At 46.4% G+C, this 12967-nt stretch overlaps 1 protein-coding gene across 1 annotated transcript in view; it reads left to right on the forward strand.

The window, feature by feature from the left end:
- The window catches only part of HECTD3 (HECT domain E3 ubiquitin protein ligase 3), a 329773-nt gene that overhangs the window by 12800 nt on the left and 304006 nt on the right, over positions 1-12967 (forward strand). Inside the window, exon 2 of the mRNA XM_078671763.1 lies at positions 5991-6151. Coding sequence (XP_078527889.1) covers positions 5991-6151 — 161 coding nt within the window. The remainder of the gene's footprint in view (positions 1-5990; positions 6152-12967) is intronic.

Genomic DNA, 12967 nt, shown 5'->3' on the forward strand with positions numbered 1-12967 from the left:
CGTTTGTCTTACGTTTGTCTTTAGTTTGTCTTTAGTTTGTCTTTAGTTTGTCTTTAGTTTGTCTTTAGTTTGTCTTTAGTTTGTCTTTAGTTTGTCTTTAGTTTGTCTTAAGTCTGTACTTAAGACAAAATCCTAACTTCTGTGAATACCAAAAGTAGTAAGTTCATTCTGTGAATACCAAAAGTAGTAAGTGCATTCTGTGAATACCAAAATAGTAGTAAGTTTAGGCTTGAGTCTTAAGTTCATTCTGTGAATCGGGCCCCAAATTCGCCAGACAGCGCCACCTTGTGACACTGTAACAAACATCGGTGTTGACAATTAAATGCCGAGCACTGGAAATCACCGGCTCAAATTAATCCCTGCTCCAGACTTCACTTTGCGTCTCTCTATTGCTAATAACACCTTCACAGCCTGCCAGGGCCCTGCAGAGTGTGCTACTACTCTATCAGTGCTCATTTCAAGTTCAGAGCTGATAGAGGGCACTGGTAGCTTCCAGTTACAGTTGCAGCCCTGTAGTGGGGCAGCCTGGGGTCCCCTGGTGATAAGGAAGAGGCCTGAGCCTCCTCCCAGGCCTAAGAAACAGCTTGTAGGCTCTACTGAAGGGGGGATTTTGGATGCTGAGCTTAAGGATCCACTGAAGGATTCACCTTTGGAGTGCGTTGGTGACCTGTGCAATAGCCTTATTGAAGCTGTGGTGAGCAAACTGGAACCTCTTTACAATCGCCTGGTGTCCACTGATGCTGAGTTGTTTTAGATCAACGCCCCTCCCTCTAAGCAGAATCCTGAGTTGCCAATACCTGCTTCTGGGCCAACATCCTTCTCTTCAAAGAATCTGCCAATGCCATCAAGGCCATAGTTTGAGTCAGGCCCCCCAGCTACTACTGCCAATATGTGCCTTGCTAGAGCAGCTCATTCTATGGGGCAGGCTGTCTTCCCACATTCTGATCCTGGTCACCGCACTGGGATTAAAGTTTTTTCATACGGGGGCCAACCTAAGCAATTACATCTTCCCCTGACTGCACACTGTATGTCATCATCCTGGTGGGTGTTCCCCCCTGGATGAAGGTGCCTTAGAGGACTGGGACAGCTTCAGACTGGCCAACAGACCTAGTGGCCAACATCTTAATGGCCTGCAGAGTAGATTGGCTTCGCCCTGCTCCCACAAACCCCACTATGAGACTTAATTGTGGTCACCTTTAGAAACCCAGGTTTGGTTAGATCTCTCTTACAGAGGACTAACCCTGTTTTACATAATAGGAACAGCGTCTGTGCTTTCGCACTGGGGTTTTTCTACCGCCCACACACTCCATTGGCAGCTAGTTCATCTAGTTCTAGCGTTGGCGTCCTTGCTTTACTGTCTCTTCTGACCCCGCTACCCATTTGTGATTGATTTGTTCCCCTCTCTGGTTTGTCAGATATTGATTGACTGTTCTCCGATGGTAATAATGAGCCTAGAAGTACAAATGGCTGCAGAGGCTCCCAATCTCATTTGCACTGATATGGTACCTAATGTTATATTATGTTATGTTATAAAGAATTTGTATCACGCACTAATACGATGGAGTGTCCTGGCATGGAAGTGAACTGGGGTGAGGGTGGGAGCCAATCGGACAGTCTGACTAAACAGATGTGTTTTAATTGTTTTTTAAAGAGTTGAAAATCTTGAATAAGCTGAAGGTCCGGGGGGAGCGAATTCCAGGCCGCTGCTGCTTTAACATAAAGCGACTGGCCTCCCATACGAGCCCTAATGAGGTATGGGCTAAAGAACATGAACCACAACTGATACATGACCAGCAAGAAGATCTCTGCATGTTTTCTTGGAATTTAGCTGGGATTATTCCCAAACTTATTGATTCCGAGTGGTCCTTCTTTATAGAGAAGCATGATGTTTGTTTATTCCAAGAAACGTGGGTGGTGAAAAAAGTGTTTATTATTGGCTTTGTCTCATACAGTGTGGTGGCAAAGCCTCTAATGAAATCTGGGTGGACGGCGGTTGATTATGGCAAAAAACGATATTGTATGCTCCCACACACTACTGGAAATAGACTCTCCTGATCTAATGGGGCTTTTGCTTAAAATACCGTCTGGTTTGGATATGGCACTATTTAATGACTATGCTAGATCAGTGCCTGTTTGCAAAGAATCTTGTGTCTTGATTATGCTAGATGAATACATTGATAGGTACCATCAGCAAGTAAAAGTAATAGTAGGCAGAGATTTTAACATATCTTTCGAGCCTTCTTCGTCTATCAGTGCGTTAATTGAGCTAGATGAGCAATGGGATCTACCATGCCTTTCTGGTAAACCGCAACACCACGCCTTTCTGGTAAACCGCGGTACAAAAGGGGGTGGTGATGGACGGAGCATCTGAACCAATCAAACACTCACACCCAGTCAAAAGATGTTGGTTTGACCCATCACCGTTCTTTAGCCCACTCTGCCACCCCAGTTCAGACATGGCTATATGCAAATCAGTCTGACCCTGTGCCTCATGGGAACAGTCCATCCCGAACTGCCAAGCCATGCCTTCCCTGGACCGGAAACAAGCTTCCGAGGACCTTTTTCTGGCATTACAGCCGTCTTCAGCCCGGCTTGCTTGAATCCAGTAGCAAAGTGAGCAAGGGACTGACGTCTGAGCATACCCTGTCACACTTATGGCGGCCAAACTGGTAAACCGCAACACCACTTTTCCGATGCAGCCTTTCAACTTGCAACTATAATGGTGGGTCGGGGTCTTAGAGCATGTAATAGGTGAACCTGCTCTGACCAGGAAAGATCATTTACTTTTAATAGGGGTTCCTAATTAAATGTTATTAATTATATTTTACTTGATGTAAGGCTTTGGCCATTGCTTAAAGATATGAAGGCTGCAACTCGCTCGGGTTTTGGTAATAACCATTCCTAACTGGGGATGCCCTCAACTGAGACTCAGCCACTTGGCATACTCTAGTCCCAGTGCCTTTTTAAGCCAACAACTATAGGAGAGTCTCCCGGCCTCGAGTAATGCCAAATCACAGGTTAAAAGGGGAGATCTGTTAGCCGTTTGTGCTTTTCCTATCTGATTATTAGGAAAAATTTCTCTGCAGTGGCAATTTTAGATATTCACGAACGTCTTTGTAATAAAAAAGAAACTGATGTATAATTTTTTTTTTTTAAATGATCACATACATGTAACTTAGGCGAGTGACCCAAAATGGTAAAATACAGAGTGGAAATTGACCAAAGCAATGCCAAAATAGGCTTTTAAAGGGCGCAGACGTCATTGAAGTAAAAAATGGCACTTGCTAAAGCCAAGCGTGACTGGAAGGAAAGAAACTGGCAGCATCTGGTAAAGGCTATTGAAATAAAAGACTGCAGATCCTTCTGGCACATTATGTTACATGGGAGCATGAGCATCATGAATATACATCGCTATCATATTGAGCCCGAGAAGTGTATAGAACACTATTGTGTGCCCATGAAACCTCAAATACCTAACCTCCCTGCATAAAACCTAGAGGCCCTGCTGAGGATGCATTGAATCCAGCCCATGGGAAGAATACTGAGGCATCTTCTTTTTTTGTTTTTTTTTGTTTAGAAGACTGACTCCCTCTCTACTATTAACAAACTCAAGTCAGCAAATGCTCCCGGGCCAGATTAAATACCGGGTTACTTGTATAAATCTGAACCACAGACATGGCCTAGCCATGTTAGTCTCCTGCTTGGGGAGAAATCCCAGCCACCTGGCGGGAGGCAGACATAATTCCAATTTTTAAGAAGGGCAACGACTGCAAGTCAGTCCAACTATAGGCCCATAAGCCTAATAGACAACTTGCAGAAAGGTTTTTCAAGACAGCTGCTTCATAAACTCCAAAACTGGATAGATCAATAACTAGTCCTGTCCCCATTCCCAGCAGGCTTTCGGGCGAAAACAAGTACCTCTGAACAAGTCTTTAGGTTTGCTCAGATATATTGAAAATATGCACTGCTCAGCAACCAAAATTTAGACGTGGCCTTTGTAGTCTTGCTTGCTGCATTTGATCTTGTCCCCTGTGAGAATCTCTGGAGAGTTATCGTAGAATTTCGGGGGGCCTCCCTAGCCTGATCAGTCTCATAGCTAGATTACATGAAAAGAACTATGCCCATGTCTGTTGGGTTAGCCGGCACAAAATGACTACTCTCCTTCCCATTCTTCATGGGATTCACCAGGGATGTGTCCTCACCCCTTCCTTGTTCACCCTGGATGTTAATGATTTGATTAAGGCATGCAAGAGTGATTCTCCCGTCTTAGATGGGGAAAAACACTCTATACTTATTTTTGCAGGCGATTCGCTTTTCATCTCAAAAACCCTTATGGGTCTTCAAAACCTGATTGATAAGTTTCTTGAGTTCTGCACGGCAAGGGGTCTTGAATTAAATGTGTCAGAAACTAAAAACATGGTTTTTGGTCAAGGCACAACTAGAAGTAGCACTGTAAACGTTGCCAGCGAACCTCTTGAGAGGATTTTCTGCTTTGATATATTTGGAAGTGAAACTGTCTGACAAGTTCAAATGGGAATCCCAAAGCAACAAAAGTTCCCTCCTAACAGCCCATAGAGTTAACACCAATCTTCGACTTCATAAGTGGACATATTCCTGCTCAATTTCACCACCCTTTTAGGCATTCCTTGCTAAATCCCCAAGTGCATCACTTTTTGGAGCCGACGTTTGGGGTTTTTCTGATGCCCAGAATCTGCTGAAACCGTGAATAATTATATGAGAATACTAATCTCTGTCCCGAGCAGCATTTCTCTTACCCCCCCCTTCGCTTGATTCAGGTATAAAAAGTATTTCGGATCTGGCACATTTGAAACCACTAACTTATTGGATTAGAGTCTGGTCATCCCCTGAGCTACTAGTGTACAGGGAGGGACTCCTTAGGGGACCTGATGAAACTAGGCAGAGCTATGAAGGTTCCTTGGTTGCGGTTTGTTTTTAGGTAATTTAAGAAAGTAGGATTACTCAAGCGTATGCAGTGGATGTAGTAACTTCCCATTCTGTTCTATTTTGTGATTATTCTCTCCTAAGTTTCACGTGATGATTAATGAAATGAGAAACAAACGTTTAAGAATGTATTTTTCATGTTTATATTAACTGATTTTAATATGCTACGCTGATGTTTTATTGTACACTTTGATGGTTATGGCAACCAAATAAAGTATTTTTTGATGATGATGATACATTATGTCGCCTTTGGTCCTGATTACATCACGTTTGACTCCTTGTCCTGCCCTTATTTCCTCAATTGTCTCTTATTCGCTACAGAAGGGCCAGGAATTGGCAACTACAAACTAGGCTCTTAGAACTCTGTCTGGTTTCTGGTTTGTATTGATCCCACTGTTTTCATCTCCACTGATGTGAGAGGTAGCAAAGGCAGCGTGAGCGGTTGACTAGAGAGGGTAGCAGCGACTACCACGTTTACTCCTAATTGTGGTCATTTTGACATATCTAAATCGACCTGGCCACATTGGCTGCATGAATGTAGATTGTTGCTCTTATGCAGAGAGCATAGACGGTAGTCTATTGTGGGTGGCTTCATATGTGAAATTTATGCCCTGGAAATTTTGTAACTACTTGGATCGGTTACCTCTTTTCTCTTGATATGAAAGCCATTTAAACATGCCCACTTACTGTTAGGTTTTTCTTTGTGGTAAAAGTATGCAGTCTTTGAGCACCTGTTGACCCTGGATGCTGGCCAGGTGAGCAGTGTTACCATGAGGTACTGCAAATAGAGATTAAAAGGATTGGGATCATACAGTCGATACCCTTCATTGACCTCACAGTCTTACGGCCATTTATTGGCTCCACTTAAGTGCATCCACTATGTGAAACAGGCTGTGCCCTTTGCACTGCCAGCATAAGTAATGATGTTGTACTGGACTTCTACAGCCAGGACATTTAATTATTTTCTTCTTTAATAAGCGCCTGTGCACTGTCCCCACATTAATCCCTCTTGGGTGTTGTGTCTGCAGAAACAATTGGAGGAGTTTGCAACTGGCTGCGACCTGGAGGAAGGATGGATACTCCTGTGCAGGCATTCAGAGGGCGGGGACCGACTGGTGCCCGTGGACTCCCCTGATCGGATCCAGAGGCAGCAGCTTCTCTTCGGCATGGATTACAAGCCAGTCAGCAAGTAGGTGATCTCTCTATTCAGGAAGTAGCTACACTGACTCCTCCCCTAATATTGGTTTATGAAGGAAAACATGTTTTTCCCTGTCTAGGCCAATGTTTGAATAATATATAAATGTTTGCTATTGAGCGGAAGGTTGTTTCTCTCTGGGAGAATATTTATTCCATGTTCCCTAGCCCACTTCGCACACGTGATCCCAACAAACTGGGGCTCATAAGTGTTAGACAGCTGATGGCAGACACGATTGTGTACTATTTAAACACCCATGGCAAATCATGGCAATGTGGAACTAATAACATCAAAGCTTTGCCATATAGGCCTAGTTTTAACAGCTGGACAGGGGTCTCCAACCATTTCTGTAATAAGAGCTATTTATGTTCCGTTAAAATTATCCCGAGCTACTGTAAGTGATGTGATAGTCCACCCAAGACTGCCAGTAGTGATCACATCAGTGCATTAAGCAGGGTTACCAGAGGTAAAGTAAAAAAAATATATTTGGAATGCATCTACATGTGTAATACACACCAGCCAAGTGTCTCAGTTTACAAATCTCTAGACCCCCACCATCTTTAGAGTGGAGTACAAAAGACATACTCTTGTATCCCAATAATTCTAAGACTGTAAAAGTGTTCTTGCTTCAAGTGGGGACTGCACAGATTAATAAGAATATAATAGGAGTCTCCCTCAACATGCCTCAAGCACACATTTCAGAATGTTAGCATCTGTTCAGCTATTTAAAAGGCTTTGTTTCGGTGGTACCTTATTTTTCCATTAACCTGTATAATGTGGCCGTGTAATATGGAAGTCTAACTTCATCTCTGTCTTTCTGACTTGAATTCTTTTAGTCACAGGTTTGTTGTCTTGTTGTTCTGTTACGTGTGTGTTAGCTGTCTGTTTTCTAAAGACCAATTGTGGACAATGCAAGTACTTACAATGGACTTTGAGTCAGTCCATTGAATATTGAATATTGTTGGTTGAATTGCTTGTCATTCTCATTTACTTCCTTCTTAATCAGTGGTTTTCCTCCCTCTTGTGCTTGTCCATCCCATCGAGCATGGCTTTTTTTACCATCCTTTTTAATTGGATGACTTTTATCCTCCTTCCACTTCTTCCATTCAGGGAACTGCCTTTTTCATTTCCTTTTAGTACTTCATAGGTTACATTTGTTTCCTTCACACCATGCCCCATTTTCTGTATTGCTGTCTATTGCCCCCCTAATCGTACTCCACTTTTTTTTCCTTACATTTCATTGCTCCTCTGCCATTCCATTTCTCTCCCCCCCCCCCCCCCCCCCCCCCCCCACCCCAAGACAGCTGCTTGTTGACCACTTTAGGTTGCTCATCCCAACTTTGCTTTTTTTCTGCTTTTGAATTATTGTTCTCCCCCTCGGGGCTACAATACAATACCGTTAACAATGCCAATGGCTTTAACTTAATCAAAGGCAAGACCTATTGCATTTTCAATACTTGTTAACAATGTGCTAGCATTGGCAAAACCAATAATGGATACCAGTCTTTATAAAAGTTTAGAAAACTTTACTTTCTATACTTGCTACTCATGCATACTGGCCACTATGTTGCGTCATGCAATGTGGTGACACACTTGTGGACTCATGAGATCACAAGCATGCCCAGTGTACCATCTGGATACAAACAGAAAGTCGGAATAAGGACATACAGTTGAACAGAGATTTCGAGGTCGGAACAAGGTTTTTAAGTTGAGCCTGGGCAGCGCATGCGCTGCTCTGCGAGCCATGCTGTATTGGAGTATGTACTTGAAGCCCCGCCCAAACGCCACCAATATTTATCATTGGCTTGTGTCATTGTCCTTTGTAAATGCTGGCTTCTGATTCGTTCATAGGCTTGTTAGTCCCACCTTAGTACCGCCATGGCTTCATTTGTAACCTGTTTACCACAATGAAGCCGCTCCCAGTAGGGCAGAGGTCTTCAAACTTTTGAAGGTTGAGCCCCCCCCAGCTGAATTTTTTTAAATGTCGGGCCCCCCCCCCCCACCACCTGACAAAAATTTCTGGAATCTGGTACACTACATAATTGACCGCCACCCGCATATCCCTGGCCATATCCGGCAAATAATGTTCAAAACAATGAGTGTTTCCTCCTTCTCCATGAATTCCCTCACTACCACTCACCAACAATATACCTCATCTCTCTATAGCACCTTTCTGGCAAACATATATATTTTTTTTATAGTGCTACTCATAGTTTCATCATACTCGGGGGCATATGTACAAGCACCTATAGACACCACACCGTCACTTTTTACGACGTGGTGGTGGTGATAGGGGCATTGCCGTATTTACACGGCAGAGTGTTTTTTTTTTTGTTGTTTTTTGGGATCAAAAACTTTTATTGCATCTTTCAGTTACACTGCGGAACGCCTACAACCCGTTGGGCCGGCCGCTATTATTCAGTCAAGTCGTCAGTGCTACGTTACATACACTTCAAAGAAGTATCAAACAAATTTTTTTAGCATGATAGCCTTTCCAAGCACAGGTCGTGGCATTTCAAGCAGTTAGCCAGTAAGTAATGGTTGTTGATTTCCCAGTTTTATAACCAAACAAACAAACAGAGTAACCATTAGGAACAAGATTGTGGTCAAGTGTAGTGTACTATTGATCAATTACAAGTAACCCACGTAGGCGTCCCATGACAGAGCCTTCTAAAGTGTCGTCCCATCCCTTAAGAGTTAGGTCTATTACTAAGCCTGTGGGCCTGTGATGTGTAATACCATGCATTCCTGGCCCTATATCCCCGCGAGGTATAGGAGCGCGTGTCTCCCCTCCAGTGTTCGTCCCCCTCGCTCTCACACATTGCTTATGCAACTATCCCTCCTCCCCTTCTCCATCTGAATCGTCCAGGTCATCCTCCGGCAACGGGTCACATATCTCACCTCTGTACGTATTCCATTTTGACCAGATTTTATTCCATTTCCCCGGGCAGGCGCGGCTAGAGTATACCGCCCTTTCCGTCACCATTGTCTTGTCCATGTTCAAACACCATTGTGACTTGGTCGGTGCTTCTGGAACCCCCCAGCGCTGCGCGACATCTCTCTTTGCTACCATTAATCCCACCGTGACCCAGATTCGTCCATGCCGTGAGAGATCTGTAGGTTCCCATATATTGAGGAGGCACCTCCTCGGGTCAGGTAACAGTGTCAATTCTAGTGTTTGCGAGATTGTTCGTAATATCTGTTTCCAATATTCTTGAATTCGGGGGCAGTCCCATATGGTGTGGAAGAATGTACCCTCCTCCCTGCACCCACGAAGGCAGTAAGGGTGTTCTATTCTGTGAATACGATGTAGCATTGTTCTAGTGTAGTATACCCTATGTACTATCTTCAATTGCACTAGCCGTAGTCTCGAGGAGATGCCGACCTCCCTAGGTGACGCCAGTGCCTCACTCCACTCATGTTCGTCCATCCCACCAGTGTCGCCCTCCCACTTCACCTTCAATGTCAGTGTCGGGTCTGGTGAATTGTTAAGTAGTTTGCGATAGAACGTGCAACATCCCTTGTCTATCATAAATTCAGTAAGAAGACGATCCTCTAGCGGGGAGGACTCCGGCAGGTCGGTGTCCACAGGCAGCACTGCCAGTGTTGCGTGTCTTATCTGGATGTACCGGTAGAGTTCCCTTTCACTGAGGTCATACAGGTCCTGCAACCTACTGAAGGGTATCACCCCGCCTCTGTCCCAAAGATCTCCCACTGTGGAGATCCCTATCGTGTCCCAATGCGAAAACCCTTTGCTGTTTCTCATGTGACCGAGGATTCGGGAGTCCCACAGTGGAGTCAGCTTGGTGATTATCCCTTTCCATCCTAGTGCAGCTGTCGCTGCGTGCCATACCGCGACTGTCAATTTGGTGGGTCCCACTAAGGAGCGAAGTTTGCGGTGATCGTATAGCGGAGCCAACATGCTATCAGAGCCCAGTTGTCCCCTGTCGGTTCGGAAAGCCGGCTCACCCTGTGGAGCATGTAGCCATTGGTTGATGGGTTTAAGGTGCGCTGCCCAGTAGTATAATTTTAAGTTGGGTAGGGCGATACCCCCATCAAACCAACCTCTATGCAATTTTGATTGGGCGATACGAGCAGGGTGGGTTCCCCACAGGAGGCTGGAGACCAATGCCGCCACCGTTTGAAAGAATTTGGGGGCTATCGGGTATGGCGTGTTTTCGAGAACATATAGGAACCTGGGCAGAGCCATCATTTTGTAAAGTGCGGCCCGTCCCAAGAGCGTCAGCGGAAGGGCTGACCAGAACTTGACGTCTCGTCTGAGTCTATCTACGTGGGGTTTCAAATTTTTTTCAATGAATTCCGTAGGGTCCCTGGTGACATGGATGCCTAAGTATTTGAACGATGAGCTCGCCACCCGTAGGGGGCAGCTGGGGTCAAGGGCTGGAGGTTGCCCCTTCAGAACATATAGTTCCGATTTATTCCAGTTCAACGTATATCCCGAGATCCTGCCATGGGCATCACAAAGCTGTAACAGGGCCGGAATTCCGTCGGTAGGATTAGTTAAGTAGACCAGCATGTCGTCTGCGTAGAGGGACAGCCGGTCTTCCCAACCCTCCCTCCAGCAGATGCCCTTAAGTAGGGGCGAGGTTCTGATGAGCGTGGCGAGGGGTTCCAGCGAGATCGCAAATAGCAAGGGAGAGAGGGGACAACCTTGTCTTGTACCTCTGCCCAATGAAAATTTCCGTGAGATATGGCCATTGGCTATCACTCTAGCTTCCGGGTCCGTATAGAGCAACCTGACCCACGCAATGAAGCGGGGCCCAAATCCCAGGCGTGACAACGCCTCAAACAAATACGCCCATTCCACCAGGTCAAACGCCATCCTGGCATCGAGTGCTAATATTACTGCCTGGGACGTCACCGAGTCTGCCCTGGCCAGCACGCCATGTAGGCGTCGTAGGTTCAATGCCGTATTCCTGTGTGGCATAAACCCGGACTGGTCCGGGTGTATCAGAGAAGCTAAGTGGGGCAAGAGTCGCGTCGCCAGGAGTTTGGCTAGTATCTTTGCTTCCACGTTGAGCAGTGAGATAGGGCGGTAAGAGGAACATTCTTCAGGTGGTTTGCCCGGTTTGGGGATGGTCACTATAGTCGCTATTCTTTGGTCAGGCGGGAGTGTGCCCTTCTCCTGACATTCTTTAAACATGTCTAGCAGATGTAAACCAAGGGCCTCAGGCATTGCTTGATACCACTCTACCGGTATCCCGTTAGGCCCCATGGCCTTACCCGGGTTCAAGGCATGAATAGCTAAGTGTATTTCCTCAGCGGTGATATCCATCTCCAGTTCCCCTGATGCTCCCGGGGATAATGTTTGGACCTCGATCGGTGCTAGCACGTCTCTGGCCATTTCCGAGGTGACCACCCGGACAGGGGTGTACACCTGTTCAAAGTGGTCTGCAAGGAGATCCACAATACGCTCCGGGTTAGTATGCAGCGCGCCACCTCTGTCCCTCAGACGCGGGATTCCTCTAGAATTCCCTTCCCGTTTATCGAGCCATGCCAGCAGTTTCCCGGCCTTATCCCCCACCTCGTAGACCCTATTCTGGGTGTCTGTCAGATGACCCTTGACATGCATGCGCAGATGGTCGCTATAGATCTGTTGTTGCAGTGTCAGTGCGTGCAGGGCGGAGGGAGTGGGGCACTGTTCGTGCGTCTTCGCTAAGTCCTGCAAGGTCAGGTCTATACTGTCCAACTTTCGGGAGCGTTCACGCCTGTATCCTGTGATGGTGTTTATGGCTTCCCCTCTCAGGACTGTCTTATAAGCCTCCCACAGTATCTCGGAGGAGTGCACTGAGTGTATATTTTCAGTAAAATACTGCGACGTTACCTTTTTGAGTGCTTTACGGACCTGGGGAATCTTGAGATAAGCGGCCTGTATGGGAAACAGTCGCCTACGTGTTCGTGTCTGCGAGGAGAGTGTGAGTGTAAGTGGAGAGTGATCCGAGATCCCTCGAGGGTGAATCGTCATTACTTCCGCGAGTTGGAGACCGTCCCCCAGGGTTAAGAAGAGGTCAATTCTCGACAAACTTCCATGTACGGAGGAGTGAAAGGTGTATCGGTTAGTGCTAGGGTAGAGGTGTCTCCAAATATCAGTTAGGCCCATGGCAGTTAAGAATCGTTGGAGGCGGGGGATCCCTCCCGCGGGGGTCTGCGTAGGGAACCTATCGAGTTGTGTGTCAAGAATTGCGTTGAAATCCCCTCCAAGGATAATTTCACCCTCGGGGAGAGTCAGGATAAACTCACCCAATTTGGGGAGGTGTACTGAGTGTAATGCCGGGGGAATGTATACCGAAACCAGGTTGAGAAGCTTCCCCTCCCACTGTCCCTGCAGGGCTGCGAAGCATCCTTGATCGTCAGTTTTCGTGAGTAGGGGGATAAACCGTGTGTTTTTCTGTATCAGGATTCCGGTGCCTCTGGATCCGGACGTAAAGTCCGAGTGGACTACCATCTTGTATCCCCGTCTATCTAAGGCTTTGACCGCCCCCCCTGTTAAATGCGTTTCCTGCAGTAGTGTTATCATGGGTTTCTGTCTCCTGATCGCGGTAAGGACCAAACCTCGTTTAACCTTGTCCCCCAGCCCTCTCACGTTCCAGGACATGACACGCAAGGCCGGGCATTGTGTCTCAACATCCACCCCTTCCCTCACGGGACTTGAAATATCCGCCATGGGGTATTCTGGGGTCGGTAGTGTAGTGATGGGGAAGTGTTACCCGGGTACCGGGTGCGCTGCTGCCCACTGAGGATCAAGAGGACCCCACAGGGGGCACCCCCCCCCCGTCCTCCCCCCCTACC

This window comes from Lissotriton helveticus, chromosome 1_2 (genome assembly GCF_964261635.1).
Source record: "Lissotriton helveticus chromosome 1_2, aLisHel1.1, whole genome shotgun sequence".
NCBI classification, from domain to species: domain Eukaryota; kingdom Metazoa; phylum Chordata; class Amphibia; order Caudata; family Salamandridae; genus Lissotriton; species Lissotriton helveticus.